The following is a 15,879-nucleotide window of genomic DNA, read 5'->3' as shown; positions in this document are numbered from 1 at the left end:
AATTTTTCAAACGGCACTTGGCGCTCAATCGCGAGCTCTCTTGCTCGCGCGTAACGGAACTGCCGCCAAGACATTCGTGATGTTGTTGTTTTTAAGCACTGACAAGCACAAAAGCAAACGCCAAAAAAAAACGGTTATGCGTGCGTTGCCCTTTGGGCTGCCTATGCCTACAACAACAACTGGTCGTAACATAATGAATGAAATACTACAAAAACAACTGAGCATAGACAATTCTCTGTACTCATACACACACATGGAGCTAAGCACACATCTGTCGATATATATGTATAAATGCATGCCCAACTGCACATATATAGCTAAAAATTATGTTATTTGTCTTGTGGCTCATCTGCCATATTATTGTTCGTATTATGTACTCTGTGTGCGTACGTATATTTTTCTTGATTTTTATTTAACACCTGCTTTTTTCCATCAGCGCGAGCCGCGCACTCATACAAAGTCGCAGCTGCTGTAACAAAAACGTTGGCAACACACCCCAAGTCTTGCGTACAATGTGGTTGGCAACTCTGCGTCATGCAAATGCAATTGCGATCAACAGCTGAACAGCTAGCATAAAGCAATGTTAGCGGAAAAATAACATCCTCGTGTATATATATATGAGTGTGTGTGATGTGACGTGATGTGATGTTGTTGTTTTGGTTGCAGAGGTTGACAATTATAGTTGGCAACACTGTGGCGTATATTAATATGCTTAACAGCTGTTGAGAGAGTTAGAGAGAGCAAAAGAGCGTTGAGATCGAATGTAAGAGCGTTTATTGTCCTTGGGTATTTAGATAGTTGTTGTTGTTTTTACAATTGGGTTTGACGAACTTTTAGGCATTTGGTCACACTTTGTAACTTTGAAAACTATGAAAACTTTAAATAATCAATTTCAATTTACAGCCCTAAAACAAAAAAAAAAGTAAACAAAAACTAAAAGCGCCTCAACAAAAAGCAATAAATAAATAAATAAATGAATTATTATATTAAATACCAACATAAGTTGAAAAGTTGAATAAAAAATTAAACAAAAACAAAAAAAAAATGAAAATTTGTAGCCATTAGCTTTAACAAAATAACAAACAACAAACGCATAACATTTATGAGCAGAAAAATTCATAAAGCCTATACAAGTACGCCTTCCAATAGTTATATATACACATTATATACCGTTATATACATACAATATGCATGCATTATATAGAAGATGATCATGAAGAGAAAGAAGTAAAACGAAAATCATCTTAATTAGTTTATATAAAGTGCGTTAATTCGAACGATGCAATCAAATCTTTAAATATTAACATATTAAATCGTATATATATATATATTACTTATAAATATATATATACATACTTGCATACATATATTTCTTATAACAACGAAAACAATTAGTAATTAAACAAAATTAAGAATAAATTATCAGCTTGCTTACAACAAAAACAAAACAAAACAAAATTTAAAAAAATCCATGCAATTACTTTAGCAAATTTACTTTAAACAAAAAACAAAACCAAAATTTATCAAAAAGAGACGAAACAGAAAACATTTAAAAGCAGTGCAAATTCTAAACTTAAAATAAGAAAAAAACAAAACACATTTTTTATATGCGCCCCAAGTGCTTAAACAACAACAACAACAAACGGAAATACCCAATAACAACAATGTAAAACATACAACCATAACCTCAATCAACACAGCAAATCGAGCAATATTACGGATAACAAACAAAAAAAAACAAAAAAAATATTAAATAAAATAAAAAATTATTAAACTTAATTGTTAAATGTTAACTAAAGAAAAACACCAACAAAAACAACGCCAGCAACCTGCCAGGAACAACAACAACAACTCATGCGGTGCCCAAAAGCCCAAAAAACAACTAGAGAAGAAGAAGAAGCAGCAGCAGAAGCAACAGCAACAAAACAACAACAGCGACAAGCTAACGAGAGCAACGGCTCTCAAAATTCTCAGGAGTTGCTGTTGCCACTTGCATTAACATTGGATTAGTCCCCCACCAATTCCCAAAGAAAAAACCCCCAACCAAAATTGAGGCACTCATGTAGAGTCATTCGAATGTGAATGGGGAACGACACCAACACCAACACCACCACCACCACCAACAACAACAAGAATATTGACATCGACAGTAACGGGACATGGATATACATATGAAAAAATTAACTAAACCACGGTAAGTAAAAGAAAGACTAATTAATTTTAAATTACTTTCCAATCGTCCAATTGGAGATATTTACTTTACATTCTGAATTTCAATAAGAATATGAGCAAGTCGATTTCCTATTGGAAATATATTTCTTGAGTTAATAGGACAACTAATTACCAAATTAGTTCTGCTAATTTTAATATATATGTTATATAAAATATTTCTTAAGAATTTTCTTTTTAATTTAAAAAAATGCATTTAAAAAAAATTATATATATATATATATATATATATATATATATGTATATATATATATATATATATATATATTATATATATATTATATATATATATTATATATATATATATAGTTATATTATGCATTGCCATATCGTTGCTCATTCAATATGAATGTGAAGCCAAGCTGCTGGTGCCCCAATGCCATATTATACACACACACTAGCTGCGGAAATTCACAGACATATTCTCGTCGCAAGTTCCACAACTAAAAACTTTTCTCATTTCTGTGGCAACCCTTTTTATATACACATACACGCACACTTATACATGTGTATATATGTATAAACATACTTTGCTTCTATATTTTTTTTGTTATATTTTTCTACTGTCAATGAGCTGCGGCGACCACTAAAATGTATAATTGAAAATTGTACGCCCACATTACGACTTGAAATGCACAGACAATATAAGAGACTGAGGCGGAGAAAGGGAAGAGCAAAAGGGGAAGAGGGATAGTACCAAAAATGGTCCCCAGTTGCTTTTAGCGCCAGGCAATAAACAGAGCGCAAGCAACAGCCGCCGCACTATGCAAGATAATAGCTAGGAAGAGAGAGAGAGATGAAGAAGAGAGACAGAGAGAGGGAGCGAGAGGGAGAGAGCGAGTGCTGCCAAGTTTGCGGTTTTTCTTGTCTGCCGTCTGTGCCCCTTAGCAGCGCCTTCCATTTAGTGCCCACCTTGACCAAAGTAGAAAAATCTAAAAGTTTTTTCTTAAGCTTTTTTTCATGCTTAAATACATATACACAGCTTACACTTAGATAAGTATATGTATATGTGTGTGTATATATTTTGCCGGCGTCGCCACGCACTGTTTCGCCTGCTTCTTCTTCGCCTTTTTCTGCCTCTTCTTTAAGCATTGTGTGCACTTTTCGCTGCAATTTGTCGAAAAGTTTTTACTGTGCGCGTAAAGTTTAACCATAACAGATTTCTTTTGCCGTCTATTTCTTGAGGGCTCAGAGAGAGAGAGGAAGAGAAAATAACTTGAGCAACTTCTCAATTTGGCTCACTGCCTGCCACGCCCCTATGCACGCCTCTAACAAACGTATAAACCAGCTCCACTAATTCGACTAACTAAAACTTTTTTATTTGACAAATATTTTTTTATATAGTTTATTTAAATAATATTTGAAAGTGACTGATTTCAGACTAGTTCTTGGCAGTTAGCTGCTAGGTATAATTAAGTTTAAGTGCGACAGTTATTATATGGAAATAGTTTGAGGGAAATTAAGAGAATTAAAAGAAAATCAATGTGAATCGGGCTAAGAAGAAAGAATAAGAATAATATATATAATTAATAATAAAAAAATTAAAAAAATATATCTTATAAATATATATATTGGCAGAGAAAGGACAAGGGCCACTCGAGGAAGACAAATTGAATTAAAATTAAAGTTTTTCTTTAAAACACAAAAATAAATAACAATTAATAGCAAATCTCAACTTTTAATATTTAAATGTAATCAATCAATATTTGATTGCCTTACTGCACTTAGTAGATTAAACATTTTAATAGCACACGCAAAGCTTTCAAATGTTTATGTTTTCAGTTTGACAAACAATCAGTCATATATTAATACACAGACACACACACTCGAAAATGTGCTGATTAAATTTTAATTTATATAAAATTGAAATTTTAATGTGTGTCTAAAGCGCGCGCGAGTTTTTGGCCACAATCTCCATTTCACCGTGCTCAGGCACAGGGCTCTGTGCTTTTAGCCCTCGTCAAGTACTGCCCTACGAAACACACACGCACACACTCACACACACACACAGACAGACAGCTGCACGCGACTGCAAGTTTCTGGTTTTGTGGCTTTTCCGCTTCTCACTTCACAACTGTCGCGCGCTCTCTCTTTCCCTCTCTCTCTCTCTCTCTCTCTTTATCGTTCGCTCGCTGGCTTTTGGCATTGGCTAAAAGCGAATTTCTTTCGTTGAATTATTTAAATTTGTCGGTGTTTGCCTGTGTGTGCGCGCGCTTGTGTGTGTGTGTGTGTCAGTTATGAATAGCTAAGTGAGTGCAAGTGCTGCAAGCAGCCTTTTCATTTTCATTATACGCAGTCCCTTAAGGGATCTGCTTCGCAGCTGGTGTGAGTGAGGAGCTGCTCGAATGGGAAGTGCCATATGATAAGTTTAGCCATGCAGAATTTTAATTGTATTTCGCATAAGCTTAATCAAACCTAATTTGATTGTTGAACTATTTGAAATGCAACTGGAAATTGCAAGATTTTAACAGATACAACATCATCAATAAGGAGCGAGATCGTAGAGTTTTTTGTATTGCTTAATCCATTAGTTAGTAGCCAATACTATTTTCATGAACGACCAAACTTTGTTCAATTTTGTTCACAACAATGTAAATTATTAACAGTATATTGTTGTTTTAAAATTATTTTCAAAATCGTGTGTTTATTGTGTGTCCAACATTTAGTGCTAGTCGCACTACTATTTTTATGAACACAACAGACTATAATAATTTAAAGAACTTACTTTGGGAAAGCATCTCTAACTTTTAGAGGTTATAACAATCAAGTATTTAGATGGAGGAATACCCTTAACTAGTCTCCCTAAAAACCTTACATTTACATAGAGAAGGTATTTCCTTTTCATGTATTTTTAAGTATTTTTGATTGCAACTAAATAAAATCAAATTCTTTCCAACATTTAGTCTTCTACCTAACTATTTAAAAGCAATTTAGTTTCCTATGCGTTTTTCACTTAAAGGTTTAAATAAATTAAACAGTTGCAAACTGATTAAAGCCGAAAACCCCCAAAAGTAAATTAGGCTCCCATACCATACGTTGAATGCGCTTCATGCACAGTTTTTGCTACTAATGATAAAAGTTACCCCCAAAAAGCTGGTAAAACAAATGTCTAATTGTCGCTGCGAATTGATTGGTTTGCCCACAACACACAGACGCACAAAGCTCCACAATCGTTTGTCAAGGGCACAGATGTAGGTATAACTGTATATATGTGTATATATCTTTATATATATATATTTATATATATATCTATTACATATGTATTTATTGAGATATGTGTGTTTGTGCATTACGTATACAAAAGGCAAACAAGTCAAACACGGGGCGAACCCTTGTAAAAGAACGCAGCAAATTATTCGCTAAAGGAAAAACCCTGAACAACAAAAACAGCAAGAGTAAAGTAGAACAAATAATAAGGCGGGCGGAAGTGAATAACTGTATACACTGTTTATTGTTTCTAATCATATAAAAGAGAGCTAAAATTCTTTAAGGTCTTAGCTGACTAAAGGAGTTTCAATCAAATATTATTATGAATATAGATTGTGATCCGTTGATCGATCTGTGTTAGAATCTAGCCTTAATCTTAACTGTCTTAAAGAATAAGTTAAGAATATGTTCTCTTCCAATGATCATGACTCAAAGGGCAATTGTTTCTTGTTTCTTGTTTCTAGCTATAAAATCGATAAGAAATTTGGCACTGAAACCTATATACTCTATAGCCGCTGCTGGAAACAGTGTATAAAACCGAAATAAATGTTAAGGGAAGTGATTTACTTTATCGATGGACACATAAAACAATTTGGCAGCACATTCAGACGAATACGCCTGCTCACTCTCTCTATCTCTCTCACACTCTATGTCTGCTCCCTGTCTCTGTTTCGCTTGCTTGCATCCCTCGAGTGGCGGCAAAACATCTGTCATGACGGTTTGTCCTTTCACCAAATCCTTTTTCGCACAAAAATCAAAATAATAAAAAATGAAGTAGAATTAAGCCAGTCGAGTGTGCTCGTTGCGCAGATACTCTGTAGGCTGGCATACGAATAAAAAGTATAAATTGTTAAGAAAATTGAAGTTTGTAAAGAAACAAATTTCAATATGTATAAAATTAATGATCAATGATTTCTAGCCTAACTCAATGTCATTGTATATGCACTGGCAACAGACGAAACTACCCTTTACTCAACTATATGTAGGGTATAAATAGCAAATCTTTTCTTCTCTCGCTGTTGCACGCTTTGCAATTTTATAAGGTATGAAAATTACATATGCCCCGCTGAACACACGCACACACACTCATGCACACTCACATAGCGACAGCCTAGTGTCCTGGTATCCTTCGTATCCTGAAGCGAAGTCATAAAACTTGCACCCCAACCAGAGCTTTGCAGTGGTTCCGTAATGCTCTACATTTAACTCTTCACCGCTCGCCTCCCTGCCTCGCCATCTTCAATTTGCAGCAAAGTTTGCCAGAGAACTTGGACTTTACCTTGCGTCCTGCTGCTTTACATCCTTTCTAACTGTTGCTGATTTATGGTCTGCCGAAGGGTAAGGCAAGGAGCTAGTTGGGTGCTAGTGGCAACAACTGTCTGTTTAGTTTACATGCTATCCCTCTCTCTCTCTCTCTCTATCTCTTTCTCTCTCTCTTCCTTATTCTTCTCCTTGTTCCGGCATCGCATTTAAATGACATAATAAAATGTATAATTTCGACATAAAAACTGAAATCCCCGGGGAGATTTCTGCTTATTTTTGCCAAGGTCCCCTATAAAGGAGCCCTATAAAAAAGAGAAGCACCCTCTAAATACCTCTCGCTTACCCAACCTTGGGCTGTCCAGTTGGGTTTGCCTTTTGATTGTTGAGTCAACGTGCGGCATATCAATTAGGTGTGTAGGTCAATAGCTTAAGTGTAGATGGCGGCCAAAAGGGGGTAGGGAGAGTTTGCAAAGGGATGAATGGGCCGGGGTAAGTCAATTTGATTGGTAGCCTATTGGCTTGAAGCTTGCCTCCATAGTTCAAATACGAATTCTCGTATGAACTTTGGGTTATTTGAACTAGAAATTGCAACATGAATCATGCATACAGCTTGATGTGTTATATATGTATACAAAGTGGAGCGTAATACGTGGAAACTATTTACATACGTTATATATATATGATATTATATACGTTGCATAAGTGAATATGGAAAAAGTTTGTTAGATTTAAAGTACATTTTGTATTGATGTCAAAGAAATGAAAATAATATGAACATTTATTCATCTAAAATGCCGCATTTAAAGAATTTGAATAACAAATTAAACTATTAAATAAAAATATTTGGAATTGATAATTGATTTGGTATTTTCTATTGGAATTAAAAAACAATACATTAAATTTTATTTCAATTTAAAATTGTTTTTTTATTTAGAATTTTTATAAGAATTTGGCTCAAGTTTTTATAAAACATTATTCTGACTAAGCTTTGAATGTTAGACAACAAAAATAGCTGATAAACACAATATATTGAAAACAATTTGAAATTAATATTTAAATTAACACATTTAGTTATTAGTTTTGTGGTTTTATTGTTAGAAAATTAGGATGATCGCTTGAGAAAGAAAAACTAACCAAATTTAGTTGTTCATAAAAATAGTAGTGACCACTAAAAAGAGAGAAAAACTACTTAACATTAGTCTATCCGACATACATTATGTTTTTATATACATATTTTGGTCTTTGTGGTCATAGAATCGATAAGGTCCTGGCCACGCCTCCTCCTGAACTACTTGCCACAGCTGTGCTTTGTATATGGCTCAAAGCTATATTGTCCTTCCAGTTGCTGTCATAAATAATATCAATTTTGTGATCTATCTGCAAATTGATTATGCGGAATGTCGCCTTTGTTATTATTTTTGTTATTTCTAATGCATTTTGCATGCGGGACACTCCTTCTCGAGGACCTCGACCTGCTTTTATCTCTCTATCTCCCTCTCTCTTTGTCTCTTCTCTTTCTCTTACTCATAATGCCCATGTTGTTGAGCTGTGTTCAAGGTGTTGTCGTCTCCTCTGTGTGTCAGCATAGTGCCAACCCTTTGCACCGCATATAAATGATTAACTGTTGCATGTGTTGCATATGCCACGCCCAGCGTCGCTCAGTTGCAGTTTGAAAACTGAAGGACACGACATTTGTTGATGTTGCCTTGGCAAAATTGTGGATCCAAGCCGCCATCCTTCTACCTGTATCCTTCCCACTTGCATGTGGCAAGTCGACAGCGACTTGCCACACACACACAGCCAAGTGGTTGTGCCACTTTAAGCCAACAACTGGGAACTGCTATTGCAACTGCAACTGCCAAGTCCTATGCTACAGTTGGGCGCTTGTAGCTCTGATACCTTATACTTATTACTTAAATTATTAACTTCAGCAACTCGATGCTTTCTAAAGAAAAAACAACATTAAACTATATAGTTGCCTTTTGAAATATTGATATAACTAACTAATTAAATAGATTGTTCTCGGTATGTAAATAAAATGGGGGAAAATTGTGTTTGCCTCAAACGGAATTCATAATCTATCGATGTAAACATATTCCACGGTCACGCGCTCTGCGTGTGTATGTGTGTGTGCGTGTGTGCTCAAGGTCTTTTGGGTATTTGTAAGCTGAACTAAGGTCCTATTGTCGGACTTCGGGGCGGGTACTTGCTGTTGCTTCTGCTTCTTGGACTTGATTCTTGGTATTTCATCTATTTGCCCAGGCAGCGGCATGGGCAGCCGCCCCCCAATTGAAGGCGCCTGACGATGAAGACGACGCGGAAACAGTAAATAAGTTGCACTTTTCCGCTGTCAGAGAAAGCGCCGGTCAAAATGGGGTACGTTGTCATGAGGAGGGGTGTGTGGAGGGTGGATTTTGTAGAAGGGTCTCGGTTAGTGTCCTTCGTGGCTGCTGCCAGCAAATAAAAACAAAAAACTTATTTGCCATTTATTTCCAGTTGGCGTTTTTTTTTTTTGCGTTTCCCCTTAGCTCCCTCTTCGGCTGTTATTAATATTGACAGCAAGGGGTGGGAGGGTGGTCGGCTGGTTGTGGGGACAGGTCCTGGACAAGCCTTTGGGGTCGCTGCTGTTGCTGTTGCTGTTGCTTGTTTGTTTGCTTTTGTGCTTAATGCTCTGGCCAGCGATTCGCCTTTAGGGAGTCGCTAGATCTCACGCTCCCTCTCTCCTTCTCGCTCTTTCGCACTGGCTGCCAAAGTATTTCCGGTGTAGGGATAAAAATTTGTCGTGGTTGAAATATTGTAACCTGAAGCCTTTATTGAAGGACTTTTTAATGAGTGTTTGTGTTTGATTGTTGCGCAGCAGCAGCAGCAGCAGCCGCAACAAGGAAGTTGTGTGGTCTCCTTCGATTTTGTTGCTGCTTTATCTTTCGCTTGTATCTCGCGTGAGAAACGTGCCACATGTGAGCCAATTACGCTTGCCACAAAGTTGCAAGCAGCAAGACCATGTGAAGAATCTCAAAATAAATTGTAATGACACAGTTATTTGTTGAATTTATCGAAAACAATTGAGTTCATAAATATTTTAATAGATTTTTTTATTTCGATAACATTTATTTAGCCTCATAACACTTACGTTATCGATCATTTTCTGATTAGGTAAACTCGCAATGGAAACATGCAAATAATTATTATAATTAATGCCATTATTATGTTTACATCATTTTTCACTCATTTCTATAGGTACTACATTCATACATACCTATCGATAACTAGTACTGTGTTGTATTTAATCGATTATTTTTATGATTTTTTTTGCTTATAGTCAAACTAGCTCGCAATTGAATTTTTTTCCTTTTATTGTCAATTGCCCAGCCAAAAATCAATTTGTTTTTTTTTTACGAGCTTCAGCAGTTTTGTGGGAAATATCAAATAACTTAACAATACAATTATACATTGCAATGGCTTGTTAAGGCGCAATGCTACTCAAGTATATGTGAACCATATAATTTTTTTTGCTTTTCGGTTTTTATGTATAACTCAACCCTTTGCGCGTAAACTCCTAGCTGCCCGGCTTCTTTCAAACTCCCCTGACTCGTGTTCCATTTCTCGATGTCACGCAACGGTTAACTGAAGTACTTTTGTTATGTTTATGCTTTAACCCCTTTTTTTATTTTTTTTTTTGTCCGGAACACTATTTTCATTAAATGTTGTGAATATATTTTATATCACAAACTTATATAGAATGGGAAAAGTCTGCAAGCTAGTTGTTGCTATGTGGGAATCAAATGCAATTGAAATTGTTCATTTTTGTTTTGCTTGATTTTTGATTTTATTAGTAGTGCAATAATGTTTAATAAAGCGAAAAAATGTTTTTTTTTTATTGATTGATGCCATCAAAATTTGTATAAATAAAAAAAAGAAAGTTAGTGTAAAAATATCTAAGCTTAATAAATAATGTGAAATAATGAAACATAATCAATAATAAACCATACACCTAAAGCGCTCTTAACATGACATATGTTAATAATTATATTCGTTTCAAATTGTTTTCAAAATCATGTTATTATCACTATATTTTGCAGTTCAACATTTAGTGCACGTCGCACTACTATTTTTATAAACATAAGGAATTAAATTACTGATTCCAAAACTTATTCATATGTATGTATAATTGTAGATATTTTATAAGAAATTGCATCTTTGAAATACTTGAAGTATTTTATAGATTTATTTCGAGTTGCTCTTCAACTTTGACATACTCAAAAATCCCAAAAACTGCCAACGTCACATTTTTAGTGCATTTTTCTTTATCTTCTTCTTCATTATTGTTGGCTGCTTCTGCTGTAGTTTTTGAAGCATCCTGGGCGCACTTGCCGACAGCTGCACTAGAGCAACAACAACAATAAATGTAATGAAAAGAACAACACTTGAATAGCTCTCAAATTTAAATGGGCAGCCTTGCACTGCTTCACTCTGCACGCCGGCTCTCTGTTCTGTTATCCGTGCTCACCATTGTTTTGCCACAATTAGGTGTTAATACTACATTTTACTCAGCAGCGGCAGCGGCAGCGGCAGTAACAGCAGCAGCAGCTGTAATAATAACAACAACTAACTGAAATATTAATGCAATGCTTGCACATGAAATATTTATACATGTGTGCGTTTGTAAGTTACATTGAATATATTCTCTCTTCTACGCTCTCTCCACTCCCATCGGCCCGTCTCTCTTAGTTGTTCTGTCTTGTTGCCTAACGATCGATAAAATGTAGTCCGTCGCTCTCTGCTCATTGCTAGCTTCCTGCTGTGTGCGTGAATCTGTGTGTGTGCATTTGTTTGTTTGTGGATTACACTGTAAGTTCTGCCTCTCTTCTAGGCGGCGTATTTAGTAAACACAACAACAAAATGCCTTCACGTGCAAGTATGTAAGTTTATCGCAAGCTCTGCTCATCCACTACTCACACACACATACACAAACACTCTTTGTCACGCATTTGCCTTGTTTTTGTTTATTTTATTAGTTGAGTGGCTTTTAGTTGAAAATTTCTGGTACGTTTTTGTCGCATTTGGCATGTTGCTATTGTTATTGTAATGTTTATTGATTGCTGTTTGCCAGCAGGGGTATTCCCTCTACTAAGTGTATAAGTACATATAGACATATGTATGTGTGCATGTGTGTGCGTGTGCATGTGTATGTGTGTGTGTAGCATGTATAATTGATATTAAAATGCTGCAATGTTTACATTTACTTTGCGCGTTTGCTGACTCGGAAAATGAGCTCTTTTTTTATTTGGCATTAATTTGTTAATTTATATTGGTTCTTACAAATTTCTAACTCTTAAATTGAGTCAATTGGTTTTAGTTCAGTTAATCTAACAGCAACGGTCGCTCTGTTTCTCTAGCGGTAGTTGATTCTAATCGCTAAGCAGATTTGAGGGCTGACTACTGCAACTCTCTGTGCCGTCGGCAGAGCGCACATGTAAAAGTGGTATATCTGCCTGTCTCACTCCAGCGAGTGGAAAAGTGTGAGCTGTGCACATACTAATACATTTTCAATCGCGATCAGTCGTTCGACCTGTAAAGACGTGAATTCGAACAGCCTTCGCTTAAGCTCTACTGCTGCAGAGTTCTAAAAATAGAACTTTGCGGTGCATTCTTCAACGCAACAGCAACAAAAACCGCACACGCAGCGTTTTCTTATCGCTTGCTTCCGCGTAACTCAATTGCTTTAATTGTAATTTACGAAATTTCGTCGCTTGGCGCGAGTGCGCCTGCACTCAAAAGCACAATCCGCGATGACATCTAATGTCAATGACCGCGCTACAGCTGTAAAGGTAAATGCAGAAATGCAAGCCCAGCTTAACGTTGTGATGGCAAATAGGCAAGCCTCCATCATGCCAATAAACTCAAAAATAGATATCGCCTCCGTGCAAGGCATCACTAACAACAAAAACACGAAACGTAAACAGCCAAATTCACCAAAAACCATCAAGAAAAGGCTCATCTTCGACGAACCAAGCACCAGCAATGCAGCATTAATATCAGAAAATCGATTTTCACTGCTCGTAGAAGAAGATGAAGACTACAGCGAATCACCTGTAGCTCCAGAAGCCCCAGTATTGACCGACCAGCAAACTACACCGAAACCTCGTCCGCCCCCCATATGGTGTCCAAACATCAAGTCTGTGGCCCTACTTCAACAGATAATAGATAAAGTAATTGATGCTAAATCATACGTAATTAAGCCAAAGAAGAATAACATAGGTGTATTAACCCAATGCAGTGAGGACTATCGCAGAGTTATAGACCACTTTACTAAGCTGGAATTGGAGTTCCACTGCTACCAGCTTAAGGAGGACAAACCATATAGAGTCGTGTTCAAAGGGCTTCACTCCAGCACTGATACAACACTAATTAAAAAGGAATTGGAAACCAAAGGCCACACAATTACAAATGTGCACAACCCACTGAGCCGTATGGACAAAACACCGCTAAATATATTTTTTGTTGACGTGGCTCAGGCCCCCAACAACAAAGAAATTTTGGACATTCGAGTTGTCTGCAGGCAACGCTGCACAGTGGAACTGCCAAGAAGATACAACGACCTGACACAATGCCATCGCTGTCAAGAATTTGGACACACACAACGCTACTGCCACAAAGCTCCCAGGTGTGTGCGTTGCGCCGGGAAACACGCATCCAAAGACTGCACCCGCGAAAAGGACCAGGCACCAACTTGTGTGCACTGTGAGTTACAGCACCCAGCCAACTATAAGGGCTGCCAAGTATACAAGCGGTTGCGCAAATTGCAATCCCCAGCACAAAAAAGGAGTCCCACACAAACACCGTCTACGGGTCCGAGTACTGCTTCCGAAATTACAAGGCCCCGGAGCATTACCCAAGCCACGAGCTTTGCAACGCCTATTAGTGGTGTTTCTTACGCACAGGCCGCTAGAGGTGGACCGTCAAATAAGAATACCACAAGTGACACTTTGTTCACTGAAATGCTTCAGCAACAACAACGTCAGTTTGACGCAATTAATGCCGAGCTCAAAGCGATGCGAGAAGTACAATCCCAACAAGCAACCATGCTAAACAGTTTAATGGCCATCATAACCAAGCTTGCCTACAAATAATGGCTTTACGTGTGGGTATCTGGAACGCCAATGGCCTGAGAAACAAGACTCAGGAACTGGCTGCGTTTCTCTCACAAGAAAACATAGATATAATGTTAATAACAGAAACTCATGAGTGCCCCACTACACAAATTTTCGGATACGAACACTATCAGGCTCATGGTGAAGGAGCAAACTGCTTTGGTGGATCCTCAATCCTCATACGAGCAACAATACCGCATACACCTTTACTGTCAATTTGCAACGCAACAATGCAGGTCTCAGCCATCACCCTGCCTACGTCTATTGGAGCGATCGAAGTTGCGTCAATTTATCTTCCGCCAAACACTGGTCTGTGTGATCATCACATGGAACAGGTTCTAGGCCAAAGGTTGAATAAGACCCTCATCGGCGGCGACTGGAATGGATGGCACCCATTTTGGGGAAGCAATAGTGCGAATCGTCGCGGAGAAGTCATATTTGAGGCGATTCAAAACTTACAATTCAGCATATTGGCGACTGGAGCCCCCACCCGTTACCCAATTAATGGACACAGGCCCTCGGCAATCGACTTCGCTGTCTACAAAGGCATCTGTGACCGGCAATTGACCATTGAAGAATCCTTGGACCTATCCTCTGACCACCTGCCACTAATAGTCACAATCCACGCGCAGCCACAGCCCTTGCCCATTAGGAAACAACTACTGCCAGCAGGATCAGATTTAGGAGTCTTTAGGCGCGAGCTCCATTACTCTTTGCACATAGAAATGGAACTTAACACTCCTGAAGACGTGGACTACGCAGCAAACAAACTGCAGGAAGAAATAGTCAAAGCTGCGCACCAAGCCGCCCCACCATCTTGCCAAACAAGACAACAGTCTCCGTACAACATCCCCCTCACCTTGGAGGCCCAACACCTACTAATACACAAAAGATGGGCCAGGAGACGCTGGTTAAGATTACGCACGCCTGATGCCAAATCCACGTACAACGAAGCCACGAGGCATCTTAAAGCTGCTCTCGCCCTGCTTCAAAAGAGGTGTATCAGCGATGCGCTGGTACGAGCTGAATCGCCCACTGACGCAGAGTTTCAATTATGGAAATTTACAAGAAAGCTCAAACGGCAGCCAATACGTCGACATCCCATTCGGAGCATTTCTGGTTCCTGGCACATTGGTGACGAAGCTCAAGCTGAGGCTTTTGCAAACCACCTTCAAGACCAATTCACGCCGGTGATTACCGCAGAGGCCTCAGAAATCGAAGCAACAGAAGACATCGTTCTCTCGCCCCTCCCAGCTGAAGACCAGATAACTGGATGTACAAAAGAAGAGGTTCTTGAACACATCAGAAGAGTGAAGGCAAAAAAATCCCCTGGATATGATCTAATAAACGGCAGAGTCCTTAGAGCACTGCCTGACTCCACCATAGACTACATAACTATGGTGTACAACGCCATGCTCCGCATCCGGCACTTTCCAGCCTGCTGGAAGCGCGCCGTGATTGTGATGATTCCTAAGCCTGGCAAACCCGTGGGAGAAATTGAGTCGTACAGACCAATTAGCCTGTTGCCAGTACTCTCCAAAATATTCGAAAGAATATTTCTGGAACGAGTACTGACACATCTGGGACGCCAGGAGGCCATTCCAAACCATCAGTTTGGCTTCAGGAGACAGCATGGAACACCGGAACAGGTTCACAGAGTTGTGCACCATATCCTTGGAGCCTTTGAAGAAAAGATGTACTGCTCTGCCGTCTTTTTAGACATCAAACAGGCGTTTGATCGAGTTTGGCACCTGGGACTGCTGCAGAAAGTGAGGACCACCCTTCCAGCCCCATTTTTCGCGTTGCTATCCTCATACCTTATTGGAAGAACCTTCCAAGTGTCAAGGGGGCAAGCAGTATCCTTGACTAGACCAATTATGGCTGGAGTACCACAGGGTAGTGTTCTAGGCCCAACACTTTATACTTTATTCACAGGAGATATGCCAACTCCCGAGCCAAATATAGGAAGTACAGATGCAGTACTCATAGCGACCTATGCAGATGACACCGCCATCTTATCACGTCACGT

At 38.3% G+C, this 15,879-nt stretch overlaps 1 protein-coding gene across 1 annotated transcript in view; it reads left to right on the top strand.

Annotated features, from left to right (window-relative positions):
- The first annotated feature begins 1,789 nt into the window (after positions 1-1,789).
- The window catches only part of LOC111593171 (AF4/FMR2 family member 4), a 106,640-nt gene continuing 92,550 nt past the window's right edge, over positions 1,790-15,879 (top strand). Inside the window, exon 1 of the mRNA XM_030223217.1 lies at positions 1,790-2,194. Within this exon, the coding sequence (XP_030079077.1) occupies positions 2,160-2,194 (35 nt within the window). The 5' untranslated portion in view covers positions 1,790-2,159. The remainder of the gene's footprint in view (positions 2,195-15,879) is intronic.

This window comes from Drosophila hydei, unplaced genomic scaffold (assembly GCF_003285905.1).
Source record: "Drosophila hydei strain 15085-1641.00,03,60 unplaced genomic scaffold, DhydRS2 tig00000149-arrow-pilon, whole genome shotgun sequence".
NCBI classification, from domain to species: Eukaryota; Metazoa; Arthropoda; class Insecta; order Diptera; family Drosophilidae; genus Drosophila; species Drosophila hydei.
Note: the sequence above shows the minus strand (reverse complement) of the source record. Positions and strands in the feature narration are given on the sequence as shown.